The sequence below is a fragment of the Colobus angolensis genome, unplaced genomic scaffold (genome assembly GCF_000951035.1).
Source record: "Colobus angolensis palliatus isolate OR3802 unplaced genomic scaffold, Cang.pa_1.0 Scaffold188, whole genome shotgun sequence".
Taxonomy (NCBI): Eukaryota; Metazoa; Chordata; class Mammalia; order Primates; family Cercopithecidae; genus Colobus; species Colobus angolensis.
Window position 1 is genome coordinate 1,703,029 of NW_012115021.1, and position 13,118 is coordinate 1,716,146.

General features: G+C 45.5%; 1 protein-coding gene across 1 annotated transcript in view; it reads left to right on the top strand.

The window, feature by feature from the left end:
* MAP3K15 (mitogen-activated protein kinase kinase kinase 15) overlaps positions 1-13,118 on the top strand; it is a 131,074-nt gene that overhangs the window by 91,989 nt on the left and 25,967 nt on the right. Inside the window, exons 15-18 of the mRNA XM_011940266.1 lie at positions 1,032-1,165; positions 4,442-4,569; positions 7,133-7,263; positions 7,499-7,604. Coding sequence (XP_011795656.1) covers positions 1,032-1,165; positions 4,442-4,569; positions 7,133-7,263; positions 7,499-7,604 — 499 coding nt within the window. The remainder of the gene's footprint in view (positions 1-1,031; positions 1,166-4,441; positions 4,570-7,132; positions 7,264-7,498; positions 7,605-13,118) is intronic.

Consider the following 13,118-nt stretch of genomic DNA (forward strand, 5'->3'; position numbering starts at 1 on the left):
GAACTCCTGACCTCAGATGATCTACTCACCTCCGCCTCCCAAAGTGCTGGGATTACAGGCATGAACCACCACACCTGGCCTAATTTTTGTATTTTTAGTAGAGATGGGGTTTCGCCAGGGTGGCCAGGCTGGTCTCGAACTCCTGACCTCAGGTGATCCTCCTGCCTTGGCCTCCCAGAGTGTTAGGATTACAGGCGTGAGCCACCGTGTCCGGCCAGCCCTTTAGTAATCTTAATTGTCATGAGCATCCCTAGAAGTAGATGGGAAAGGACACCCACATACCGCCCAGCTATTCTGTGTATAAGTTGCACTTCTGTAAGTAGACACAGTGGATCATGCCTAATAACAGAAAGAATTGATTGCTGCCTCTCTGCTTTAAATGAGTGTTGCTCAGCCTACAGTCACATTTGTTGTATTCATCGAGAAGAATCGAATGCATCTGTATGTGACAGCTTTTGATGGGAAGATGGGGGAACAAAATAGTAATGCTAATTGTAAATCAAGTTTTTGTACGAGGTGTTTACTACTAGATCCATGTGCGTGAAAGAGTGGGGAAGCCCCAGCATATTTACTTTCTGTATTAAGATAATGTTAATTATATTGACCTTCACTTCCTTTCTGAGCTATTGAAAGATATTTGTTTCCTGACAAGTTGATAAGGGATTATGCAGGAAGACACCTAGTCGGGGTATTCAGCATGCTTAGAAGTAGTTTTAAATTGCAGCATTAAAATGGGGAGGAATTTCCAAATGGGGAGGAATTTCCAAAAGGTGAGCCAGTTATGTGTGAACCATATTTTTAATTTTCTTGGATTCCAGTTCATAAAGTCATACTATCAACACGTGAACAATGGGGAATTCTACCCCTTTCAAGTCATTTAATGAAAAGGGCCTAAGCTAAGACTGTGACTTGCCTGGCACTCAAATAATGTTATTTATATTTTTTTGGTTGCTAGACAACTCTGGGGCCCTTAGAGGGCTTCTCCGCTACAAGTTGTATGCTTTTTTGTCCTTTTGTTTTTCCTTCTTCAGTATGAGTATGACCATGATGCAAATGGTGAGAGAGTTGTCTTGGGGAAAGGCACGTATGGGATTGTGTATGCTGGCCGAGATCTGAGCAATCAAGTGCGAATAGCCATCAAAGAAATCCCGGAGAGAGATAGCAGGCAAGTCCAGGCGGGCCTTCCACATTTCGGGTGCCATCTCCACACCCCAGATCCCATACCCACTGCTGGTGGTGTGGAGGAGTTAAGGACGAAAGCATTATGTTGTCACAAAACCTGTCATTCTCTTGTAATAGGGATGATCTGCCTTTTTTTTTTTTGAAACAGAGTCTCACTCTCTTGCCCAGGCTGGAGTGCAGTGGCATGATCTCGGCTCACTGCAACCTCCGCCTCCCAGGTTCAAGCGATTCTCGTGGCTCAACCTATAGCTGGGATTACACCACACCCGGCTGATTTTTTTTTTTTTTTTTGTATTAGAGACGGGATTTCATCATGTTGGTCAGGTTGGTCTCAAACTCCTGACCTCAAGTGATCTGCCCACCTTGGCCTATCAAAGTGCTGGGGTTACAGGCGTGAGCCACCGCGCCCGGCGTGATCTGCTTTTGTTTTGTGTATCACAGATTGAGAAAATGGAGGAACTTCACTTCAGAGGCATGTGGATTGCAGAGGATCATATTTTAAAAGAAAACGTTTGTTGTTTTTCCACCTGTCAGCTAGGTCTAAAGTTTTACGTTTTTTGCGTAGTTGTTTGCAAGTATATATACATTTTTGAGATGAAGTCTCACTCTGTCACTCAGGCAGGAGTGCAGTGGCAGATCTCGGCTCACTGCAATCTCCGCCTCCTGGGCTCAAGCGATCTTCCCACCTCAGGTGCCTGAGGAGCTGGGACTACAGACACATGTCACCATGCCTGTCTAATTTTTGAGTGCACATGTAATTTTTAAATGTGACCGGGTTATTTTAAATTCACATTGTAGCAGTTGAAAATGGCTATGATTTGTTCAGATGCATCATTGCGGAAAATTACATGTAGTTAAAAAAAAAATCAGATTTTTGCAGTACAGAATTTTTTTTAACATCCTACCCTTTCTACCATTAGTACTGCTTATTCATTTCTTTGACTTTTTTTAGTTTGAAGAAATGTTTGTTTCTAGCCGGGCATTGTGTCTCAAGCCTGTAATCCCAGCACTTTGGGAGGCTGAGGCGGGTAGATCACTTGAGGTCAAGAGTTCGAGACCAGCCTGAGGAACATGGTGAAACCCCATCTCTATTAAAAATACAAAACTTAGGTGGGTGGGCATGGTGGCGCATGCTTGTAGTCCCAGCTACTCGGGAGGCTGAGGCACGAGAATCGCTTGAACCCGGGAGGCAGAGGCTGCAGTGAGCCGAGATTGTGCCACTGCACTCCAGCCTGGGCGACAGAGCGAGACTCCGTCTTTTTGAGACAGGGTCTTACTCTGTCACTCAGGCTGGAGTGCAGTGGCCGGATCTCAGCTCACTGCAAGCTCCACCTCCCGGGTTCCCGCCATTCTCCTGCCTCAGCCTCCCGAGTAGCTGGGACTACAGGCGCCCGCCACCTCGCCCGGCTAGTTTTTTTGTATTTTTTAGTAGAGACGGGGTTTCACCGTGTTAGCCAGGATGGTCTCGATCTCCTGACCTCGTGATTCGCCCGTCTCGGCCTCCCAAAGTGCTGGGATTACAGAAAAGTTTCTTTTTAAATGTATACCCCCACAGAATGCAAAATGAGCATTGCAGTGTTGACTGCCAAGTGTTTCTGTAGAGAAGCTACATACACAGTTGGAATTAATCATCCCAGGGTCCACAGGGGTGCCAGACCACAGCTGTAGGGTTGCCTTCAGTGCCGAGTGCTGATGAATATGTGTAAATACCCTTTTATCTGGGTGATTGCTGATATATTGGGGATGAGTTGCAAGGGATTTCTGCCAGCTCTAAGACGTTTCATTCATCCATTCATCTATTTGTTGATTTTCAGTGGGATAGCATGTTATGATACGTGAATTATGAGACAGGACCTGAAATGAACTATTTCCATTTCTTCATTTCACCAATAAGAAAATCAAGACTGAGGAAGATTAAATGACTTTCCCAAGGATGTTTAGAAACCAGACTAGGATCCGAGTCTCTTGAGTTCCTCATCCAGCCTCCAGTCTCTTTTCTCATGATGGATAAGGTGTTGCAGTTGTACATATTCGGGGAAAATGCTGGCATGTCCCATCTCCTTCATTTGGTAGCAATAGCTGTTCTAGCTTTTTGTTGCTGATCAGTAGTTGCTGGGATTATAAGAGCCAGAAGAGACCTTTTAGAGACTGTTTTGTTCAACTCCCTAAATTTATAGGCTGAACTTACAATGATTGGTACCTTCTCTGTGTCAGACTCTGGGCTGGCACTGGGGACTGAAAGGTGACTAGGATAGTGTCCTTTTCCCAGGATGGTGCTGGTTTGGTGGGAAATGCAGATGCTTTGCCTGTGAGTGAAAGTGCCAAGTGCCGTGACAGAGGAGTACACAGAGTGTTTTTACAACACAGAAGAGGAATGAATTACTCTCCTTAGTGAGTTGTGGCAAGTTTGAAAAAATAGATAAACTTTGAGCTGGACTTTGAGGGATGAGTAAGAATTTGTTTAGTGGAAAAGGAGGCCTATGCTGATGGAAAAACAGAGCTGTTAAAACACAAAGTATATTCAGAGAACAACAGATTGTCTGATATGACTTGAACATAGGATACAGGACAGTGAAATGCTCTTGAAATGAGGCCAAAAAAATTTTTTTAAAGCCTTAGCCTGAACTGATCTTTGAAAGTCCTTGTGTATAACATTAAATAGCCTGGTCTTTATGTGGAATTTATGTGGGGAAGGGGTGCGGTAAAGTGTATGTTTTAAGAAGAGGTAGTATAATGGCTAAAGGTGGGGAATGGATTAAAAAGGCCAGAGGCCAGGGCTGGGTGGCCCATTAGGTGGCTGCTGTTGTGGTCTGGGGTGACTCTGTAGAATAAGACAAGAGGGCAGCTGAGGACAGAACCTTCCAGAGCACCACCCTTCGTGGGAGGCAGAGGATGACCACTCTTCATGGGAGGCAGAGGAAGAGGGGCTGTTGAGAGAGGTAAGGAAGGGTTGGTAGGTTCAGGCCCTAACAATAACAGTAATAACAATAGCAGTCATTCATTGAATACTCACCACATACCAGCTATTCCACTAAGTGCTTAAGGAAATGGACATGCCTTGGCTCCTGGCAGCCCTGCATGGCTGTAGGCTTATCCTCTATTGTACAGATGGGAAGTTGAGTCATCTCATGGAAGCCAGAGGAGAGCAAGTTTCCAGAAAGAAGGGATGGGCAGCAGTGGGGCAGGTCCTGTTGAGGTGAGATGTGGGTCTAGAGTCCCTGGGATTTGGCAGGTGACCCTGGCTCTGTTTTCCCAATAGGTATTCCCAGCCACTGCACGAGGAGATAGCCCTGCACAAGTACCTTAAGCACCGCAATATCGTTCAGTACCTGGGCTCTGTTTCAGAGAACGGCTACATTAAGATATTTATGGAGCAGGTGCCTGGAGGTGAGTAGTCGCTGTCTTCTGGTCTCACATTCTGAAAATCACTACAACATTGATGTCATTTGTTGTCCTGCCATTTACAAAATGACAGACCCCTGAGCCAGGCCTGTAGGGCGCCTGTAGTCCCAGTTACTTGGAGGCCGAGGTGGGAAGATCACTTGAGCCCATGAGGTCAAGGCTGCAGTGAGCCATGATCACAGCACTGCACTCCAGCCTGGCGACAGAGCAAAAGCCCCTCGCTCTTAAAAAAAAAAAAAAAAAAAAAAAAAGCAACAGACCTTTTAGATGTTGGAAAGTTGGATACTTTCCAAATGTCATATAAGCAGTCTATTTCTGGTTGGTTGATGCAGTTTGTTCAACCCACAAATATTCATTGACTGTCTATGGAGAAAACAGCCTTTGACCTTGAGGCCTTCGCAGTCTAGGAGTTTAAAGATGGGTTTGGACAAGGGTGCAGAAGAGGGAACACAGGTGTTAAAGTGACAATGCAAAATAGCATTTTGATAATGAAATCAAGCACCAGTGTTTTATCCACAAAAATCCCTGAATTCAAGAGATAGGGCACAGGAGGGGAGTTCCTGGGATCTGGAGCCAGACCATCTAGTTTGAATCAGTTCCTCCATCCACAAGCTGTGTGACTTCAGGCAAATTGTTTTACCTCTCTGTGCCCTCAGTTTTCTGATTGAATAAATGAACTGTAAAATTGGAGTAATAATGACTCTGATAATTGGGTTAATAATTATTGGAATAACAATAACGCTGTCTCAGTGGGCTGCTGGGTGGATTCTGTCTGGCAGAGAACAAGAGCTCAGTAAGTGCTCATTGAAATAATCAAATGAATCAAACTCTTCAATAAAATAATAGTTATCTGAATACAGATGTTGAAACCTCAGTTAGAAATCTTCATTCATTCACTCAACCGACAGTTATTAAGAGTCTGCTATTACAGGAAGAGTCTTAAGTATATTTATTAAGAGCCAGGCAGTCAGCCAGGCACAGTGGCTCACGCCTGTAATTCCAGCACTTTGGGAGGCCAAGGCGGATGGATCACTTGGGGCCAGGAGTTCAAGACCAGCCTGGCCAACATGGAGAAACCCCCTCTGTACTAAAAATACAAAAAATTAGCCAGGTGTGGTGGCGTGTGCCTGTAGTCCCAGCTACTACGGAGGCTGAGGCACGAGAATCGCTTGAACCCAGGAGGCGGAGGTTGCAGTGAGCCTATATCATACCACTGCACTCCATCCTGGGTGACACAGGGAGACTCTGTCTCCAGAAATAAAAGAAAGAACCAGGCAGTGGGCTAGATTTTCAGGGTTATGTTAGGATAAATGAAGTAGTTTCTTTTCCCCTTAAGTTGGTCATGGTCTATCAGAAAACTTGTCCATTGCTGCTTTTTTCTTTTTTCTTTTTTGAGATGAAGTCTCTCTGTCTGTCACCCAGGCTAGAATGCAGCGGTACGATCTTGGCTCACTGACTGCAACCTCTGCCTCCCAGGTTCAAGCAATTCTCCCTGCCTCAGCCTCTCAAGTAGCTGGGATTACAAGTGCGTGCCACCACGCCTGGCTAATTTTTGTATTTTTAGTAGAAATGGGGTTTTGCCATGTTGACCAGGCTGGTCTTGAACGGACCTCAGGTGATCTGCCCACCTTGGCCTCCCAAAGTGCTGGGATTACAGGCGTGAGGCACTGCGCCCAACTCATTACTCTTCACATTAGTTGATAACCCCATCCCAGGTCTTAGGTTTAAGGGTATCAACAGAATTAGAGACAGATGTGTTCATCCCCTTTTACAGATGGGGAGACCAAGGTAGATCAAGGTCCCATAACACTGTGTAAGTGGGAAGCTGAGACCAGCTGACGTCTGAGGGCCCGTTCCTGCCAGTGAACAGGACGTCCTGCAGCTCACATGATGTCCTTCGAGACATGGTCACAGCATCCTGAAGGGAGCTTTTCTTTTGGCCCAAATGTTCAATGTTTAATAGTGTAATTGGGGGAAGTGGTTGTTGATCAAGACAGTCCTGCCCTGTGACCTGCCACTGTGGCTTTCTCGCATTGAGGACAGAGACCCAACTTCTTCCAGTCCTAGTCCTTGTCACCCTAAAGGGCCCCTCTGGACCTGTCCACTTCTGATTACAGGAAAGGTATAAAACGTGGCTTTGACCCAAGCAGAATGGCTGAGACAGACCTGCTGTAAACAAGTGTCATGGGACCTGAGTTATCTATGCCAGCAGGCCATGTCTCTCAAGTTGAGAGAGAATTATTTCGCTCTCCTCCTAACTTGGTGCAGCTGAACAGAGCTAAGCCCACAATTGGCCCCACTGAATTTCAGGGGGCACAAGGGGTTTGTGTTCACCCTCCGTCTCTGGTCAGGTTCATGTGCTGCTTCGCTTCCAGTCCGTTCCCTGGCTGTAGCTATAGTGTGGGGAGGAAACATGCTGCATTTAGCCCAGATCCAGTGGTGTTGGTGTAAGCACTTAGGTTAGAAACCTCACCTCACTTTATTTGCCTGAACTCTTACCATTGAAACTTTCTCTTCCTGATACGTTTTTTGCCGTGACTGTCTCTAGGAAGCCTTTCGGCTCTTCTGCGATCCAAATGGGGGCCGATGAAGGAACCGACGATCAAGTTTTACACCAAACAGATCCTGGAGGGCCTTAAGTATCTCCATGAAAACCAGATCGTGCACAGAGACATAAAGGTACTTGCTTTTTAAAGCTGACGAGGTTGCCTTTGCTCGTGTCAGATCATGAGAGCTGTCGGTGGTATCTGCTGAGTGACTGGCTGACAGAGGGGTATGATTTAGCACAACCGTCCCCAAAATGCAAAGTCTAGTTTTCCTAGAGACTTGTGACGGTTTCCCAAGGTCCAAATCTGTTTCATATGAGTTCGTTTCAGCCGGTCTTTTAAGCACTTGATGTTGTTCTTTTCCAAAGGGCGATAATGTTCTGGTGAACACTTACAGTGGCGTGGTGAAAATCTCCGATTTTGGGACCTCAAAGCGTCTTGCGGGTGTGAACCCCTGCACAGAGACTTTTACTGGTAAGTGGACCAGAGCTTGGCATGGGGTGCCCATCCGCAGTTATGCTTTCTGCACAAGCTGTGGTTGTTCAACCGTTATTTAGTGAGCACCTTCTCGGAGCAGAGTGAGCAATTTACTTGAAGTGGACGGTGTATTGTCCCCAACTTCAAATTGTTTTAACTTTGTCATAGTGATGCACTTAGCCAGCTGCTTGTGGCAACAAGATTGCCCTGCTTTCTTCTTTGTCATTCAGAAGTTGGGTAGATGGAGTGCTCTGCTGAGGTTCTGAGGTTTTTTTTTTCTTTTTAAGACGGGATCTCACTCTGTCGCCCAGGCTGGAGTGCAGTGGCACGATCTCGGCTTTCTGCAACTTCCACCTCCTGGGTTCAAGTGATTCTCGTGTCTCAGCCTCCCAAGTAGCTGGGATTATAGGCGCGCCCCCTACCACACCTGACTAAGTTTTGTATTTTCAGTAGAGACAAGGTTTCACCATGTTGGCCAAGCTGGTCTCGAACTCCTGACCTCAAGTGATTTGCCCACCTCAGCCTCCCAAAGTGCTGGGATAGATTACAGGTGTGAGCCACTGTGCCCGGCCTCTGCTCAGGCTTTCTGATGTTCCCTCAACCAATCAGCAGGATGGCAGCATATCTCTTTAAAGTTAATAGCACATTATTTGAAATTGTAGGTAATGCTGAATAACAATATTCCTGAGACAACTGATTAAGACATTTTATTGGTCTGTCATAAAAATAACCTTTTACCGTAGTGAATTCTGGTACCTTGTGTTTTGACATGATTGTGTTTCCAAGAGAGGCTAATTCTTCCTGGGGAATATGGTATTCTAAGTGATTTTGAAGAATTGGATTTTCTTGTCCGTGTGTCAGTGATGGAATAACTTGAGCATTAAGAGGGACTGGGTTCAAAGGGTGGTGTACAATTACCAGCTAGTTTCACAGTTGCAAGATCAATAAGTAGAATGATGGTCAAATGTGGCTGTGGCTATTGGAAATTCCTGCTTAAACCTGACTCATAACAAGAACTTTGATCCTTGGAAAGAAGTACTGATTTTTGAGTAAGTAAAGGTTTAGAGTCCCCCAAGGAGTAATGTAAAGATCACAAAGATCTTGCTTGATAGAATTATGAAGCAGCTGAGGCCTGGCATAGTGGCTGACACCTATAATCCCAGCACTTTAAGAGGCCGAGATGGGAGGATCACTTGAGGCCAGCAGTGCAAGACCAGCCTGGTCAATATAGTGAGACCCCATTTCTTAAAAAAAAAAAAAAAAAATGAAACAGCTTTCATAGGCTGGGCACTTTGGGAGATTGAGGCAGGAGGATCTCACTTGAGCTCAGGAGTTCAAGACCAGCCTGGGCAGCATAGGGAGAATCCCATCTCTACAAAAAATAAATAATAATTATTGCATGTTTTATTTATATATTATATACATGATTATATATAATATATATGTATATTATATATTATATAATAATTATAGCAATTATTGACTGAGTGTGGTGGTATGCACCTGTGGTCCCAGCTACTAGTGAGGCTGAGGTGGGAGGATCTCTTGAGCCCAGGAGGTTGAGGCTGCAGTGAGCTGGGATGGCGCCACTGCACTCCAGCTTGGGTGGCAGAGCGAGACTCTGTCTCAAAAATTAAAAAAAAAAAAAATCAGCTCTTAAAATAATATAGCTCTGAAATAAGCTATAAAAGACAGGTGACTGTTCTCTATCTCTGCAGTCACCAAAGCTGTAGAGTGGACAGCTTGGGTCTTATTTTTGGTGAATAATGTCTCAGCTTTGAAAGCCTTTTTGTCAACGAGAGAGTTGTTGTGTGTCAGCCACTGGACACCCACAGTGGAGACATATTCACCATCTAAAGAAAAGTTTAATACATCACAAAATGACTTCTCACTTGTAACACAAGGGAGGTAGTGTGCCTGAAAATGGGAAAATATTATACCAGGGACACTATCAGAATCTCCCAAAGAATGAGTGCATTGAGTTTTCATTCATTGTTTTTGGTATACATATACATATAGATCTATCAATATGTGTATATGAATATGTGTGTATGACTAGCACTTTATTTTCTTTTAGCATTTTACTACCCTAATTGAAAATGACTTGTATCCTCCTCTTTGGAAGCCAACAATTAGCTTGGCAATACGTAGCAAGAGGGGCTGTGATATGACAAGGAGTTATTTCAAGACATAAAACCCCCAACAATTTATCTCATAATTAGCATCCCTGAGGAGGAAACAAGCTCACAAAGAAAACACATGTATAATTCATCCTTGCATATCACATTTCCCAAGTAATTGGCTTGGGGAGGCACAGATTTTGCATTGCAAAAGAATGCAGGGGTGTTTGGGGGATAATAAAGAAGGGGTCTCATTTTGGTTAGGAAATTCCCCTGCATATAATTGCTCTTTGCAAAACAGAGCAGTTCTGTAAGGAAATCTCAGCTGGTTGGTGCAGAACTCTGGGTCGGTGGTTGCTCAGCCTGGCAGGAGAGCCAGAGGGTTTCAGGCAACTTCCTGGCCTGGAGCCCTCCCTCAATGTGTTCCTCTGAAGGGTTTGCCCCACACATAGGAACCTGTGAGAACAGGAGGAAGTTATAGCCAGGGTCAGCCCCCACTTGTCTTTTTTTTTTTTTTTTTTTAAACAGTGTTATCGAGGTATAGCTGACATATCATCAGAGCACCCCTTAGAAGTGCACAATTCATTGGTTTTCAGTAAATTTACTGAGTTGCTCAGCCATCACCACGATCCAGTGTCTGAACCTAGCAGCCCTCATGCCCCTTGATACTCAATCCCCATTCCCACTCCAGCCCCAGCTTATCACTCATCTGCTTTGTTGTGTTTGTGTGACTTTGCCCATTGTGGATATTCATATGCATGGAATGAATACAATATATGGGGTTTTGCATGTAGCTTCTTTCACGTTGAGCCCTGTTTTTTGCAGTTTCTCCATGCAGTGGTGTGTATGGGTACTTCGTTGTTCTTCATGGCTGAATGGCATTCCATTGTGTGGAGAACCACATTTTGTTTATCCATTTACCAGTTAACAGTCATTTGGGATTGTTTTTACTTTTTGGCCACTGTGGATAATGATGCTGTGAACATTCGCATACAAAGCGTGTGTGAACACGTGTTTTCAGCCCTCTGGGGTAGATACCTAGGAGGAGAACTCAGAACAGGAACTCTGTTCCTGTCTGGCTGCAAACATCGTTGGTTCAAATTCTGGCCCAACCACTTGCTAGCTGTGTGACCTTGGGCATATTACTTAACCTCCATGTGCCTCAGTTTCTTCGTAAGTAAAATAGAAATGCTCGTCATACCTACTCATGGGGTTTTTATGAGCGTAAAGTGAGTTACTGATGAAGTACTTTGACTGGTCCCTGGCGCATAGCAAGTGCAATATTGAAGTGTTTGCTAATTAAATACTCACTTGTACTTAGAAGTCATGGATTATTAGAGCTGGAAGGAGCCTTTAAGAGAACTGAGTTCAGGTGTGTAACTTATGTGTTGAACCCATTGGACTCAAAGGGCATAATCACAGAAGCCACTGGATTTTTCTCTCCCACTTTTCATCCTGCCCGGGGCGAGATTTCTTTCCTTTGACTTTTCCAGCCGCCCTTATATAACAGAGAAAGTCATACCGACACTTGAAGGAGCGCACACAGTCTGAATTCAGGAATTAAAAAGGACTCATTGCTTGAACCCTGGAGGCGGAGGTTGCATGAGCGGAGATTGCGCCACTGCACACTCCAGCCTGGGCAACAGAGCTAGACCTTGTCTCAAAAGAAAAAAAAAAAAAAAAGAAGGATTCAGGCTAATGTACTGATCAACACTCTGGTCCTCATTCAAAAGTCAGACCACTCTCCCCTCTCCCTGCAGGCAGCGACCTGTGGTCAGGAGCAGAGTGTTGGCTTTTTCTCCCTAATCACCAGTTGCAGAGAGGAGAGGACAGGAGCAGGGAAAGTTGTCACTTGATTAGCACTGTTGGAAGCTGGCTTTGCATGCTGTGGGCCTGGCTGATGTTTAGTTATTTTCCCTCGCTGGCTCCCTCTGGATGTAATGCCTGTGTCATGGGCAGGGGCCTGTCCTTTGTCTGACTGCCCCCTCCTCCCAGTCATTTACCCCTTACATCACATCCTCCCTCCATCTCTTTCTGTTGAGGGATTCGGCTCGTGGAGGACTGTGTTTGAGCAGAAATTCCTTTTCTTTTTTTCTTTTAATATTTTACTGGGCAGCCCCTGGAACCAGAATAGGTTCTGAGAGAGACTCCCAGGATTCCTTTTAGGAAGACCATAGGCTGGGCACAGTGGCTCATGCCTGTAATCCCAGCTGTCTGGGAGGCTGAGGTGGGAGGATCGCTTGAGCCCAGGAGTTTGAGACCAGCCTGGCCAACATAGTGAGACCCCGTCTCTACCAAAAATATAAAAATTAGCTGGGTGTGTGGTGTGCACTTGTAGTCCCAGCTACTCAGGAGACTGAGGTGAGAGGATCACTTGAGCCCAGAAGAATGAGGCTGCAGTGAGCCATGATTGTGCCACTGCACTCCATCCTGGGCGACAGAACAAGACCCTGTCAATCAGTCAATCAATCAAATAAATAATAAAAATAAAAGATAAACCCTAAGCCAGTATTTCTGTAATAGGTCCCCCATCTGGTGTCCGGGGTTCATGAAGCTTCAGCCCACTGTTGAGAGGGTGTGGCAGTATCCCCAGACCGTACAGCCCCCTGTCTGCTGCTGGAAGTTACCTTTGCTCCCTTGGGAGCCAGTCCACTGTGTAATTTACCTACAGGAACACATACACATGGAGCTGAGTCGGCTCAGTGAAGCCCCCTTCAAAGGCTTTGGGTTAGGAACAAGTGGCGCCCCCTTCCCACCAGACTCATCCCTTGGGCAGGTCAACTAGAGTAGTCCCCTGGACCATGGGAAGATCGTACCTTACTTTTCTTTTCTGTACTTGATTAAAATGAAATTTTGAAATTTGGGCTCTAACGGTATCTCTGAGGGCCTGTGGAAGATGTACTGATCGTGACTTGGTATTGAGTGGCTTGAATTGCCCTGGGCCCACATGCTTTTGGGGACAGTCCTGCCCCAAATCCTGTAACTTGGGAGAGGGTAGGCAGCCCAGCATAGCTCTCTCTGAAGAAGCTGCCTCAGCACCACCTCCTACACTACTCTGTCAACTCTCTCAGCCACTTGATCAGAACAGAAGGTTCCTGGGCCTCAGTTATAAACTCGTGTCTTCTGCCGTGTGTCGTCTTTGCTGGTAATCTTAAAATCCTGTTGGACAATTCTCCAGGAGTCCCCAATGGATTTTGTGCCCTAGGGGGGCTGAGTCAGTGCCTGCAGGTCTCTTGGTCACCTTGTTCTGAACTCTGCACCACTGCACTGGTGTGGGTACCTAAGAGCCATAGTGGGCTGTGACCAGTGACCAGTGTGTTAGGGCATACCTTGGAGGAAATATAGTTTAGGGAGCATATGGGACCCCAAGAGAACCAGATTTTTATTTATT